Here is a 14,741-nt window from a genome sequence, read left to right on the forward strand (position 1 = left end):
ATTTGAGAAAGTTGGACTTATCTTCGTAAGTCAATTATCTTCATAATTGAAGTAAACAAATAACAATTTCTTAGATAAAAAATTTGATCTATGTTTAAGAATTCTCCAAGAATATGAATTTTCAGAAATGTAATATACAGGGGCCAGAGAGATAGCATAGCTGCTATGCCATAGCGTGTAGGGCATTTTTCTTGCATGTAGCAGACCCAGGTTCATTCCCCAGCATTCCATATTTTCTCCAGAGTCTGCCGGGAGTGATTTCTGAGTGCAGAACCAAGAGTTACCCTTCAGCACCACGGGGTGTAGTCCCTCAAAAGAATTTAAAAAAAAGGGAAAAATGTAATTCACATAAGGTAACATTCAATATTGTTCAGCATTTATCTCAAAAGCTATACACTAGTTCCCAGTGTTTAGTTATTCTCCACAACTTGGAGACCTGTTGAATATTCATAGCCTGCTTTCACGAGAGACAGTGCAAAAACACAGAGTTCTTTTGCTAGGGCATTTGCTGACCTCGTGCATTTTGGAAACCAAGAACATGTGAAAAATATGTTATGACTGTTAACGTTCTGGTTTAACAAAGGTGATAAAGAGTTGTGAGTAGAGTGATGCAAACATTTACATGGGCATAAAATGTATGCTAAACTTAAAACTTCCCTACTCTGCCCAGAGAATTTGTTCCATAAGCCTCCTATTTCACCAAGAGGAAAGAGGGAGGAAATGAAACAATAACGTGAAAATAGCAGCTGCTTTAAGCAGGTTGCCAATGAAACGATTTTTTTTTTGTTTTGTTTTTTGGGCCACACCCGGTGATGCCCAGCGGTTTCTCCTGGCTATGCACTCAGAAATCACTCCTGGCTTGGGGGACCATATGTTTTTTTTTTTTTTTTTTTGGGCACACCCGGTGGTGCTCAGGGGTTACTCCTGGCTGTCTGCTCAGAAATAGCTCCTGGCAGGCATAGGGGACCATATGGGACACCGGGATTCGAACTAACCACCTTTGGTCCTGGATCGGCTGCTTTCAAGGCAAATGCCACTGTGCTATCTCTCCGGGCCCGGGACCACATGGGATTCCGGGGGATCAAACTGCGATCCATCCTAGGCTAGCACAGGCAAGGCAGATGCCTTACCCCTTGTGCCACTATACCGGCCCCCGAAACTATTTTTTGACCCATCTAAAGAAAAGGTTTTACAGTATTACATTTTTTTTTTTAAAGAAAGCATGCCATTTTATTTTATTTTAATTTGGGAACTTTTGGGTCACAATCTGACTCTGAGCTCGGAGAATCCTATTTGACGCTGAGAATTGAATCTGGGTCAGCTGCATGTAAAGCATGTAAAGCCTGACTGTCCTATTGCTCTGTCCCTATTATATTAATTTCTAATTACTCATCTAAAGTTAGGATCTTTCAACAATGTTTAAAAATAGTAAAGAACACGGGCCCGGAGAGATGCCGATCCAGGACCAAAGGTGGTTAGTTCGAATCCCGGTGTCCCATATGATCCCCTGTGCCTGCCAGGAGCTATTTCTGAGCAGACAGCCAGGAGTAACCCCTGAGCATTGCCGGGTGTGACCCAAAAACCAAAAAACAAACAAACAAAAACCCAAAAAAGAACATATTATGACTCTATAATTCAATGAAATTACTTATGTACTGCATTTTTTTTTAAAGAGAAGATAGAGCACAGTTTATAATCTGTAAAATTCTGCTTCAAATAACATTTAGCTGTAACTGGTGAGAATGTCATTTGGTCCCGACTTTTTGAAAAAAAAAAAATGCTATTCCTCAAAATAGTACTATTTGAGTTCACATATGACCCAGCAATACTGCTTCTAGAAATATACCTTAGGAGCTAAAAAACACAATGCAGAAAAGTCCTCTGCACTCATATCTTTATAACAGCACTATTCACAATAGCCAGAACTGGTTGTTAAAAGGAGAGATATAGTGATATGCATAATATACCTTCAGTAAAAATATTTCAAACCTCAGGCTCTAAAAGAAAAAAGGATCAGAGAGAGTGGAAGAGAGAAAAAAGAGATTTAGAGAGAGAAAAGAAAAATGTCTGCCACAGAAGCAGGCAGAGGGAAGGGTAGGAGAAAAACTGGGGACAGTGGTGGTGGGAAATGTGCACTGGTGAACGGTATTGGACATTGTATAACTGAAATTCAATCATGAACAACTTTGCAACTGTTTCTTTCTCACAGTGATTCAATTATAGAATTTATTTAAAAAAAGATTTAACGGTAGCTTTCAAAACATGAATATTTACTGTGCTACAATTTACAATTGACAATTTAGGGACATTCATAAAATAATAATGTTATTTGTTTTGTCTTGTTTGAGGGGACCACACCTGGTAGTGCTCAGAGGTTACTCCAGACTTAGCACTCAGAGACTGATCACTTCTGGCAGGTTTGGGGGACAATATGGGAGACAAGGGTTAAAACGCAGGCCTGCTCATGCAAGGCAAATATCAACTTGCTGTACTACTGCTCCAGCTAGTAGGAAACAAATTTTTAAAATACACCCCTGACAATTATGACAATAACATTTAGTTAAGAAGACTGCAAGCCTTGAAAAACTTTTAGACTGCAGAATAGTTTTCATCCCTCTCCCATCATTGTTTTGGCACCTAAAGTTAGGCTCTAAACTTGTTTGACCACTACAGCACTTAAAAAACTTTGAGTAAAAGCAAATTTGTCTTATAAAACTGTAAATGCTGACAGACCCATAGCAGAACAACTTAAAAATGTTTTTCTCTCAATCTACAAATACCTCGATTTGAGGGCTGCAGGCAAAGTTGTTAGTCAAAACAAGTTCATTATTTTAACCTTGAGCTTCAAGACAAGGAGAATATTTGATATATTATCATTAGTAAAAGGTTAAAAATGAATTTAAATTTTTACATATATTTTTGTACAAAAATATTTTTGTATATATAGTCTTCAACTGTTCAAAACTATATCAATTAATCTAAATCGGTGCCATGGCAGTAGTAGGGCCTTCTTTGGTAGCTTTTTTTTAATTCTTGGTGATGATGTAGAAAACTGTGATTGTTTCTGCAGATGGTGTCCCTGGTTCAATGTCCAATCTACTGAAGTCTAAGCCAAGTCACAATGCTAAGCGTTCAGGGCATAAGGCAGTATAAAATTTGTGTGTTCCTATCACTATAAGATAAGAATTTGTTTACATATGTAAGCTTTCCCCCATTTTAATGTGCCTGTGCAGAGAGGAGCAATGCATGTGGGGGTCGAGGTAACAAGCCCAACAATAGCCTTAACCAATTTCTGACATGAGTTCTAAACAGAGTTATCTACTAGAATTCCGAGGGTCCTTAGGACACCCTGACAACTTGGTAACAGTAACTGTGTGCTTCTCAGGACAGGATTCTCTTCATTGCTACCTAATGGTGAGATAAAACCAGAAGATACTACATGGCACCGGACTTCCACATAGGATTTGTACAGAAACCAGGACCTATAACTACAGAAACCTGACAGCAACAACCGTGATGGTGAAGAGCTCTTGTTGGGATCATCGACAATGACTATGGGGTTGAACAACCTAATATGCCTAGAGCCTGGAGTCGGTCTTATGCCAGATTGCTTCATGTTCATAGGCCAAAGGATTTTTCCTTTCCGTTTCTCCCATATTTTGCTGTGACTATGCAAACAACAACTGACACATACATCAGTTTTAGTGTATTCTTGTATCTTCTAGCTTAAAAAAAAAGGAAGGGAGCTTACTCTTAAGTGTTATAATGACTTTATTGGAGATACAATAATTTTCATGAATATACTTGCTAGTGAACTTTTCTTTCTTTTTTTCTATATCATTATTAGTTTATTATATGTTTTAGTTTTTCTATTTGCTCTCTATTTTTATTAACTTTGCTTTCCGTCATCCATCCTAAAAATATATTATGATCAGTTATGACAACTATGTGATACATTTTCTTTAAATAAATTAATTACAAAAACTATATTAATTAATCTATATTCCAAAGGACTACTATCCCAAATGACATCTATGAAAGTATTTGCTTTGTCATGCAATATGCTCTTCTTCCATGGGATTGAAAAAGCTCCTGGACATGTCAAGCTGCAATTATAATTAGACATGATCATATGATAATTTTATCTTCATCAGGGCATGAGATATGATGAGAGGCACTTCCAGGTTTGGCCACTTAACAGTGTCTGAATATTTTCTGATGCTCACTCTCTCTTTCTTTTTTAAACATTTCAAATTTAAACTATTGAGATTTTCAAAGTTATTCACAGTAGAGTTTTACACTTGTAATGTTTCAGTAACAATCCCATCACCAGTGTCAACCTTCCTTCCTTCACCAATGTTCCCAGAATCTATGCTATGCCACCACCACCCTTTTCTTGAACTGGAATGGAGGTTAAAGGCCACAAACTGACTTGCTAAAATCTACAGATGTACTTGGACTCAGTGGAAACTATGTAGAATGATTCTGGTCCTCTTTCTGGCCCTGGTCCCTGGTTGCCCTCTTTGTTTTCCTTCATCAAAGTTATAGTTATGCCATCTATTTTAGGTCTCACTTATCTCTGTTACATATTCACCCACCCCCTCCCATAATGTAAATTACCAGAGAATCTCTGTGCCTGATTCTTTGGCATCTGATATTTCCTGGCATGTACAGGCATTAAATTATGTATAATACCTTGCTCTTTATTCAGCTATGGAAACAGATGTTTGGTGAGGGTATAAAGAACTTGAACACTGGGTGGAAAGATTTTGGAGGACAGTTGGGGCAAACAAAATTGAAAGGTTAAAAGTTAAAGGGACATTCAGATGCAAAAAAGAACATTTAGGATGGAATCTAAAATATGAGCTATCAGTGCCTTATTTGCAAAGTCAGTCCCATAAAACACAAGTCATTATTTTGTTCCCAGACTTGGCTTTGTGGGTTACCTGTGAAGATAGTGAAAATTCCTGGAATAAAGAAGTTAGGAGAAAGAGCATTCTCTTTCTATCTCAGCAATTCGGGAGGGATTTAAATCATTTTCAGCAACAAAATACAGACCGTTGAGATCATTTATGTCAACAGGTAACATGCACACTCCAGTAATGTGGAAAATGGCAGGTACAGTGGAAGCAAATTCAGTAATGTGGAACATGGCAGGTATAGTGTAAGCTAATCCTTTCACAGAACACTAGATCAAAATGAAATTCAGTTTCTCATCCACATGTTTTTAAATAGACTATGTCCACAGTTCTGTCAATGAAATATACACACATATACATAGAAGCAGGTTTTGGGGCCACTCTTGGAAGGTTTGGGGAATCATATGTGGTACAGAGGTTTGGACCTGGATTGGCTGTGTGCAGGGCAAACACCCCAGCAGCTGGCTTTATATTCAGGAATTCCTCCTAGTGGTGTTCATGGGACTATACAGAATGCTGGGAATCAAATCCAGGTCAGCTGCTTGGAAGGCAAGAGACATAAGTGTTTTATACTACTCCCGTCTAACTAGCCTAATTTATTTAAAGACTCAACTTTTCAAAAAATAAGAATTAATGTTAAAAAGTTTGATGTACAATGGTTCTAAATTTGAATGGCTTTCAAAACTGTGGCAGACATGGCTATGATGTAGATGACTGCTTCTCTCCACTCATCAGTTTACTTGTAGAAACAGAGCTTCAAGAAATTTGGGGAGGGGCCGGCGCGGTGGCGCTAGAGGTAAAGTGTCTGCCTTGCCAGCTCTAGTCTAGGATGGACTGCGGTTTGATCCTCCGGCGTCCCATATGGTCCCCCAAGCCAGGAGCGACTTTTGAGCACATAGCCAGGAGTAACCCCTGAGCATCACCGGGTGTGGCCCAAAAACCAAAAAAAAAAAGAAAGATAAAAAAAAAAATTTGGGGATGGGGTTGAATAGATAGATTTCCCTCAGAGTTGTGTACATATTTGTATTAAATTATATATATGTATATATTTGTAAATTATATATATGAATATATATTAAATATATATAATTTAGGGAAAAATCAGAAATCATCTTTGAACACAAAGAAAAACTGGCATTCAGAAAACAGGCGATGATAAATGAAGTTAGTGAGAGAATGATTTCTCTCATAGGAGGGATATGAAGAAACATTGGTGGAACAATGAAATCCAAAGACAATGGGAATAAAGAACATGAGAACTGATATTCAGTCACTTGAATGGGCTAAGAGATAGGGCAGGGAGAGGTACCTTCCTTATGGAGGAGGGAAGTATTTAACTAGAAGGTGGTGCTGAAAGGTGGTAAAGTGTTATGTATGAAACCCTCACAGCAACAGTGCAGTAAATCACAGCGCAAAAACTAAAAAGAAAAAAAAAGAAGAAAAAGAAAAGGCTTCTTGTAGAAGCAGACTGAAGGGTGGAAAACAAACAGGGATAGTATAGACACCGGTGAAGGGATGGATATTGAAACACTGTATAAACGAAACAATCCATGAATAGGATTGTAATGGAAGAAAGGAGGAAGATAGGAAGGAAGGAAGGAAGGAAGGAAGGAAGGAAGGAAGGAAGGAAGGAAGGAAGGAAGGAAGGAAGGAAGGAAGGAAGGAAGGAAGGAAGGAAGGAAGGAATGAAAAATGGAAGGAAAAATGGAAGGAAGAAAAGAAAACAAGTGATACTGAGGTTTTGCTTACTTCTGGAAAACTCAATAAAAAACAAAAATTGGCCAGAGATAGAGGAGATGAGAAATGTTACACATTCAACAGTATAAAAGGATATCATCTGTATTTACTAAGGATTACAGTTCATATTATAAAATTAACTTCTCTTTTAAATAAAGGGAATTAGTAGATAGAATTTATTTATTTTTAGAGACTCGAAAGCATATATGAAGAAGGATGATGCTTTATTGATAGTTAAGCCAAATAATTTTAAAGAACTTATATATAAATTAGTGATTACAGGTTCAGGTCTACAATAGTTGTGTAAATTAATCTTTTTATTTCTGAATTATGAGAAGAAAATATCTTATAATTTAGATTTAAACTGAATCTCTGATTGCAGAAATTTAGAAACATGAAGATAACAGTTCCTCCGTCCCCAGGTAAATTTTACTTTATTTCACTTTGGGTTTCTTCATTAATTTTGTTTTCTACATTCATATAAACACAGTCAAATAGAATGGTGAAAACAGCAAAATGCCTTATTGACAATTTTACTACAAAACAAAGGTGAAAAATGCTTACAAGAATGAGATAACCAAACTGATCCTATAAAAAAGGAAATTAAAGTGAGGGCTGTCGCTGTTTCTCTGGAATATAATTTTTATGAGCCTTGACTTACAATATATCAACTATATAATATTTAATAAATATTAATATTTAATATATAGTTATTTAATATATTAAAATGAAATAAAAATATAAAAACTCTAATGTATCAGAACTTACACTATAACTTTCGTGAAATAAGGGAAAGAACTGTGAAATTTCTTAATTGGTTACAAACATTTTAAAGGCTTATTTACTTACCAGAAGACCATCTTGATTTTCATCAATCTCAGAAAGTTTGGTATTGGATTTCTGACGTTTACATTTGCCCCTTTCTTCAATATACCCAGAAGTATTTTCATGTAATATTTCCACTTCCTGCGTATTCAAAATACCATCACCACGGTTGCTGAATCCAGAAGTATTTTCTTTATCGAGAAGTCTCCTGAGTTTAAAAAAATGTTTAACTTTATTTAATAAGTTAAAAGGGAGACATTTTAATGACATTGAGTTGCATGGGAAGTCATAAGCAAGCCTTGAAATTCTAGTTTGCATCTTTGATCCAACTATGAGCAGAGTGCCACATGGTGCCAAATAAATCACATTAATAGATAATTTATTCTTACAGGCAATTGGCAAAGGCTGTGTTTCTACCAATGAACAGCTTTAGTATTTGTACCCAGAGGAATTTGTATTCAGAGAGTAAACCACATTTACAAAGAAATTCCCCATTATTTACTGGTTATATATACACATTTACTAACACTATTTACATATATCTTATAAACTAATAAATGGAAATGGAAAAGGGGATATGAGGACATTTCTTTAAAATGAGACATTCTGATTTCACCAAACAATAAATATTTTAGTAGAATAGAAATATGCTACTACTACCTAAAAATGTCTGCATTGGTTAATATTGGAAAAAATAGCTTGTTAATAAACAACTATGTAACATAAAGCATTTTGAATAAATTATAGGTTTGTTACTTGTACTTTGTACAAGGAGTTTGATGATGGAACTTTATCATTGAAAGTTTTTCACGTCTTAAAGTTAGGAGTAGATTTGAGGGCTGGAGTGATAGTATGGTGGGTAGATTTGCATGTGGCCAATCTGATTTCAATTTACGGTACCCCATTTGGTCCCCCAAGCCTGCCAGTAGTGATTCCTGAGCACAGAGCTAAGAGTAAACCCTGAACACTGCTGAGTGGGTCCGAAAAGCCAAGTAATATAAACAATTGAAACAAAAAAATAGAAGAAAAGAAGTGCACGTGAATATCATATATATTTTGATGGACTTGATGTCCTTGGAATAGGTTATATTGTAAGCATTTATTTTTTTATTATATCACAGAACAAAAGCAGTATTCTTGTTTGTTACAACAAATTACATTTTACTCTATGTTACAGTGCGAAAGGGAGCCCCTCACTCCCTAAAGTCTGAAATAAGTGAGTTTTTTAAAGTCAAAGCAGATGGCCTTTTACTTCAATTCAGCTGCATCCAAAAATAAAGCATAGTGTTTAAATATTTATTCTGAAGCCAATTTCATATTCTATCATTGGCTATATTGGAGGCAAAATTATAAGTTAAGTATTATCATAATATTTTCAAAAGAACCTTTTTGTAATTTATTTTTTGGCCACATTTAGTGGCTCTGTTCTCAGGGATCATTCCTGGTGGGGCCTGGAGGACCATATGGGGTGCTGGAGATTTGAATCAGGGTCATTTGCATGGAAGCCGAGTGCACTCATTGCTGTATTATCTCTGGTGATGTTTTTGGTTACAGTTTTAAAGTAGTCCCTTTATAAAACATTTAATGCTACGCTCGGAAAATTTAGCAGAATTATATGAGAAATACCTGAAGAATATGTTTTTTGAGGGAAAAAGGGCAGACTACCATGCTGGTACATATGTTCCTGTGTTCAGTTGTAGGTTTTGTCACTCTTTATCCTGAGAATGAAACCAGCTGATGTACTACTTAAACTCTAGCTTATCACTATTCTGTTTTCCCAAATTCCTGGGACATAATTTTTTAAAGGTCAGTGGTTTTTTTTTTTTTTTTTGTTGTTGTTGTTGTTGCTGCTTGTTTCTGTTTTGTTTCTGGCGCCACATCCAGAAATACTCAGGTCTGATTTCTGTTTCTGTGCTCAGGGATCACTCCTGGCAGGCTCAGGGAGACCTATGCAATACTGGAGATGGAATCTTTGTCAGCTGTCTACAAGGCAAGTAAGCTATTCTGTCTAATATTGTTCTGGACCTTAATTATAATTCTAGAAGGTCATATTTTTAATGGTTAAAAGCTATTAGAGATAGTATAGGTTCCCTGACAGTTCATTGGGACTATTTTTGGGGAGGAGCTTTAAAAGAAATATCAAGTTTACAGGAGATCATACAAAGGGATTTGATTACAGTTGGATTTATGCAGTTCCTCTCAGTAGAGGAAGAGACTTAGCAGCAGACACATAGGAGGCCCTGTGAGCACAGAGAATACATAGCCCACTAATCAAAGCCAGAGTCTCAGAAGTAACAAATCTGGCAAGATCCTGACCTTGGATTTTATCTTGGACTTGCTCTGGACCTCCAAAACCATGAGAAAATAAATTTCTGAGGTTCAGGCACCAGTCTGTTGTACTTTATTATGGTAGTCTGAGGAGACCTGTACAAAACTCAGAATGATTTAGAAATGAAAAGAACAAATTTTATTTTATAAACTTTTTAATACCATACTGGTTTGGGCTACACCAGGTGGATCTCAGGGCTTACTCCTGGCTATATGCTCAGGGATCACTTCTGGTAGGACGCAGGTGTCCAGATAATGGTACTGGGAATTGAACTTGGGATGACTGAGAATACAAGGCAGGAGCCCTATTTGCTGGGCTCTATGAACCTTGAGATGCTCTTCTTAAAATTTTATAATATTTTAAAGTATTTTTGAATAAATAAGTAGAATCTAATGTCAAAATAAATACATGACAATCTGACTGTGTGGTTGTGAGCATGTGGAAATACTGTTCTCATGGGATGGTCTTTGCTGCCCCTGAGAGGCATCTCCTGGCCAAAACTCCAGATTGACTGTGAAAGATACACATTTCCTTGTTGATGTGCTCCCCTGGGCTCCAATCACACTCAAGGTCAGAGCTAACTTAAAATTACATCTCGTGGGCTATCACTTTAACTACCTACACCTTATTTCTGGTTTCCATTTCCATTGACAGTTTTTCTCCCAATTCATGATCAGGATATGTGTTTCTATTTCCTTGTGTCCTTTCTTATTTCTTGAAAAAGTATTTTGTAGTTTTCTTTGTATAGGTCTTTCACCTCTTTATTTAAATTGCTTCCAAGGTACTTGATGCTCTGAGGCACAATTGTGAATGGAATATTTTAAAACACTGCTACTTTTCTTTCATTATTTGTATATATAAAGGTTAATAACTTTGCACATTAATTTTGTAGCCAGTAAAAATCTATTGTTAAGGGGCCAGAGTGGTGGTGCAAGCAGTAGGGTATTTGCTTGCATGTGCTAACCTAGGACAAACTACAGTTCAATTCCCTAATGTCCCATATGGTCCCCCAAGCCAGGAGCAATTTCTGAGCGCATAGCCAGGAGTAACCCCTTAGTGTCATCGGGTGTGGCCAAAAAGCAAAAAAAAATTATTGTTTAGATTATTACTATACAAATCTATTCCTAGAAGCTTTTTTGGTAATCTTTAGAATTTCTTAAATATATTGTCATATCATCTGCAAACAGCTTGACTTCTTCCTTTTCGATATGGATTTTTTTTCCTTATTGCTATGGGCTGTAATACCAGTATTATATTGAATAGAAATGGAGAGTAGTCAAGGAAGGTTTTTCTGTGCCAGACCGAGTTATCTGATATTAGTATGGCCACCCCAGCCTTTTTTTTTTTTCTGGCCACACCCGGTGATGCTCAGGGATTACTCCTGGCTATGCACTTCGAAACTGCTGTTGGTTGGGGGACCATATGGGATGCCAGGGAATAGAGCCGTGGTCTATCCTAGGCTAGCGAACTCAAGCCTTACATCCTGTACTACCACTCCGGCCCCACCACCCCAGCATTTTTTAGGGAGCTATTTTTGTGAAGGATTGTCCTCCAACCTTAGACTTTGAGATTGTGTTTGCTGTGACTATTCATATGTGTTTCTTACAGGATGGAAAATGTTGAATTTAATTTTCTGAAACATTATGCCAATCTCTACCTCCTAAAAGGTACACTCCATTGATGTTGATAAATTATTGTCATGGGATTTTGTGCGATCATTCTGTAGAGGCTTGATGTATTTGGGGGTCTGTCTTACCTTAAATTAGACCTTCAGTTCTTCTTTTAAGGTTGGTTTTGAGTCTATAAAGTTCCAGAAAGGTTGTTTATACATGAAGCTGTGTATATTTTCTTAAAACTTGAATGAAAGTCTAGCCAGGTAAAGTATTTGTGGCATGGTGTTGTTTCACTGTTTTTTATTTATTTATTTTTAATTTTTTAAATATATCCCACCACTGCCTTTAGGCATGGAGGGTTGTTTGGGATACATTTGATGTAAATCTTAAGAAAGCTTCTTTGCATGATTAGATTCTGCTACTTTCAGTATTCTATCTCTATCTGTGGTTTTCATAATTTTGACTCGAATGTGCCTGGGGTGCTTATATTTGAGTCTCTTTTAACTGGTAATCTTGGGGAATTCATGGTATATTCATGAAATTCATGATATTGATATGATATAAAGATATTCATGATATCTTCAGCTCTGGACATTTCTAAGCAATTAAGTTTTTGACTTTTTCTTCATCATAGGGTTTTCTTCTTGTCTCTCTGGGACCCCGATGATTCTTGTGGTTCCTGTTGAATTATTCTAAAGGTTTATTTTATCTGTTCACTTACTTTGAGGATTTTTCTTCCATCTTCTATTCATTTATTTTAAGACTTCTTTTCATTCTATTTCTGTTGCTGTCTGGAGGTTTTATGCAGCTCATTTTTGATCTCACTTATTCTATCCTCAGCAGCTATTACTCTGCTGGTGAGGTTTTCCAGTGTGGTTTCATTTGGCCTACCAAGCTTTTTTATTTCTTTTTGAAATTTTCTCATTTCTACTCTCATATACTCTTGAATGTTGTTGGCTGTCTAGTTCATGGTTTCTTGTACTAGAATATCCTAATTTGAAGAGCATCAACATTTCCTGTGTAATGTCCTTATCAGAGAAGTTATATAGGTGGCTGTTACTAATTAAATCTTCAGAACTATAGGTGGCTGTTATTAATTGGGTCTTCAGAACTACCATCTTCATTCACTATGGGGGTTCTGTATTCCTTTCCCATTATAATTTTTGCAGTGTGATGGTGAGGTTTTTTGGTGTGTGTGTGTTGTGGTAGGGTTCATTGATTAGAAGAAATGCCTGATATGAAGTCAAAGATTATTTCATCTGCCTCAATTTCTTAGGAAGTCAATAAAGTTGTTTTATATTTGTATTGTTGGTACACCAGGCCTACCAACAGAGGGTCAGGATACCACCATTATAATTCCAATGCTAAGAAAAGCAATAGGAGTGGAGTGAGAATATCAGTGACCAATGTAAGTATAGGGTTTTCAAAGGAGAAAATACAAACAAGAAATGTCAAGGCCAACTCACAGGTCTTTATCATATTGAACATCACTTTGCTGCATACACATGCGCCGTCGTTGTCTGGCTGATGTGGTGGAAGATGCTGAGGAGGGCCTAGATTCTGAGTTTTCTGAACTTGTTTCCCCAGGGCTACTAACATCAAAAAGATGCTGCTCTACAGCTGACCGGATGGTTCTTTCTAGAAGTCTGAATGAAAGGAATATAGAACTTATTAAAAAATCTAATGTATTTATGATTGTCTTTAAACCATGCTTTAAATTTTGGAATTATTAATATTTCCCAAACAAGTATTTAGTGGAAGATTCCTTGAGTTTAAGCATACATGCAAGATGAAGCATTATATGCGTTGTGAGTTAAAAACAAAAACTAACCCAAATAATTTCCTCTAATTTTATAAGCATTTTTTTCACCGTTGTAAGTTCAGGATTGCCGAAATGCTCCAGTAAATTTAGTACCACTTTTGGAAGCATTCGGAAAATATAGGTCATTTAATATCAGGCAGAATAAGAAAAGATGGTTTTCTTCATAGAATATGAATAGATATATTTATACAAACTTAGACAAAATTCTTCCAGATTGGATGCCATTTCTGCAGAGAAAGCATGCTTCACAAAGCATATTACCAATAGTAATTTTATGATCTTGCAGGTATAACCCTTTAGAGACACAGATAATTCTCTTGCCTCTAACGGCAGCACTGTCCGAAGCAAGATAACTCCAAGAGCATACAGAATGTTTTGCAAATATTAATTGGCCATGGCATTTTTAACTTATATTTTCTGACATTTCATTATTTTTTTTACTGAACTTAATAAAAAAAATCCATGATTCAAAAGACCACAGTGGCTCAGCACCATTCTCATGAGAACACTAAATTTTCCCACAGAATATGTCCATTTTAATGGGCCTGCGAACATTCATGTTTAGTTTTATATGTGTAGTTTACAAAATAATCACTAACTATTGTACTGAGTTTCCAAGGCTATGCACTATTAGAACATAACCTTTTTTTCGGTTTATTACTGGAAAAGGAGGGGGGAAACAGTTCAAAGGACTTACTCTCCAGTTGCTGAAACGTTGTTGACTTGTGGTACATGAGCACTGTGAAAAAGAAGAAGAAAGGCTGTTAGACAAGATGAAGAACTGGGACCCAAACACCTAGAATGGAGCCCTGGCTGAGTGTTACCTGGCTCCAACTGACCCACTCTCAAAGTTCCTGGTTCCAGAGTCAGCAGTGTCCCGGATTGTTCATTATAGAACAGGAGCCTTTTCAAACATTTTCAAAGATGTCCGGGGGTTAAAGTGATAGTACAGCGGGTAAGGCATTTGCCTTGCACATGGATGACCCAGGTTCAATTCCTGACATTTTATATGGTCCTTTCATATAAGGAGTGATTTCTGAGTGCAGAGCCTGGGGTAACCTCAGAAAACCATAGGATGTGGCCCAAAACCATTAAAAAAATCAAGGATGTCCAAGACAATTTCACAAGTGAGCTCTGACAATCATCTTTCTCTCTATACTGCCACGGGCCCTAGCATAGGATTTTCTCATTTTCCCAAAATGTTAATGCATTTGCTACTACTATCAATCCCACTCATTTCTGCTAAGGGATTATTCCTGGCTCTCTGCTCAGAAATCACTCCTGGCAGGCTTGGAGGATCATATGGGATGCTGGGAATCGAACCCGGGTCTATCCTGGGTCAACTGCATGAAAAGCAAATGCCCTACCGCTGTGCTACCACTCCTGCTCCTGAACCAGAAAACTTTTAGCTCAATCTCATCTCTTATTCACTATCCTAAACCTGAAATCCATCACTTATTGGGAAAAAACATGTACCAGAATAATCTTTGTATATA

At 36.8% G+C, this 14,741-nt stretch overlaps 1 protein-coding gene across 1 annotated transcript in view; it reads right to left on the minus strand.

The window, feature by feature from the left end:
- FAM13A (family with sequence similarity 13 member A) overlaps positions 1 to 14,741 on the minus strand; it is a 286,634-nt gene that overhangs the window by 49,391 nt on the left and 222,502 nt on the right. Inside the window, exons 11-13 of the mRNA XM_049789780.1 lie at positions 13,943 to 13,984; positions 12,890 to 13,069; positions 7,506 to 7,689 (exon numbers count right to left, since the gene is read on the minus strand). Coding sequence (XP_049645737.1) covers positions 7,506 to 7,689; positions 12,890 to 13,069; positions 13,943 to 13,984 — 406 coding nt within the window. The remainder of the gene's footprint in view (positions 1 to 7,505; positions 7,690 to 12,889; positions 13,070 to 13,942; positions 13,985 to 14,741) is intronic.

Source organism: Suncus etruscus, chromosome 16, assembly GCF_024139225.1.
Source record: "Suncus etruscus isolate mSunEtr1 chromosome 16, mSunEtr1.pri.cur, whole genome shotgun sequence".
NCBI lineage: Eukaryota > Metazoa > Chordata > Mammalia > Eulipotyphla > Soricidae > Suncus > Suncus etruscus.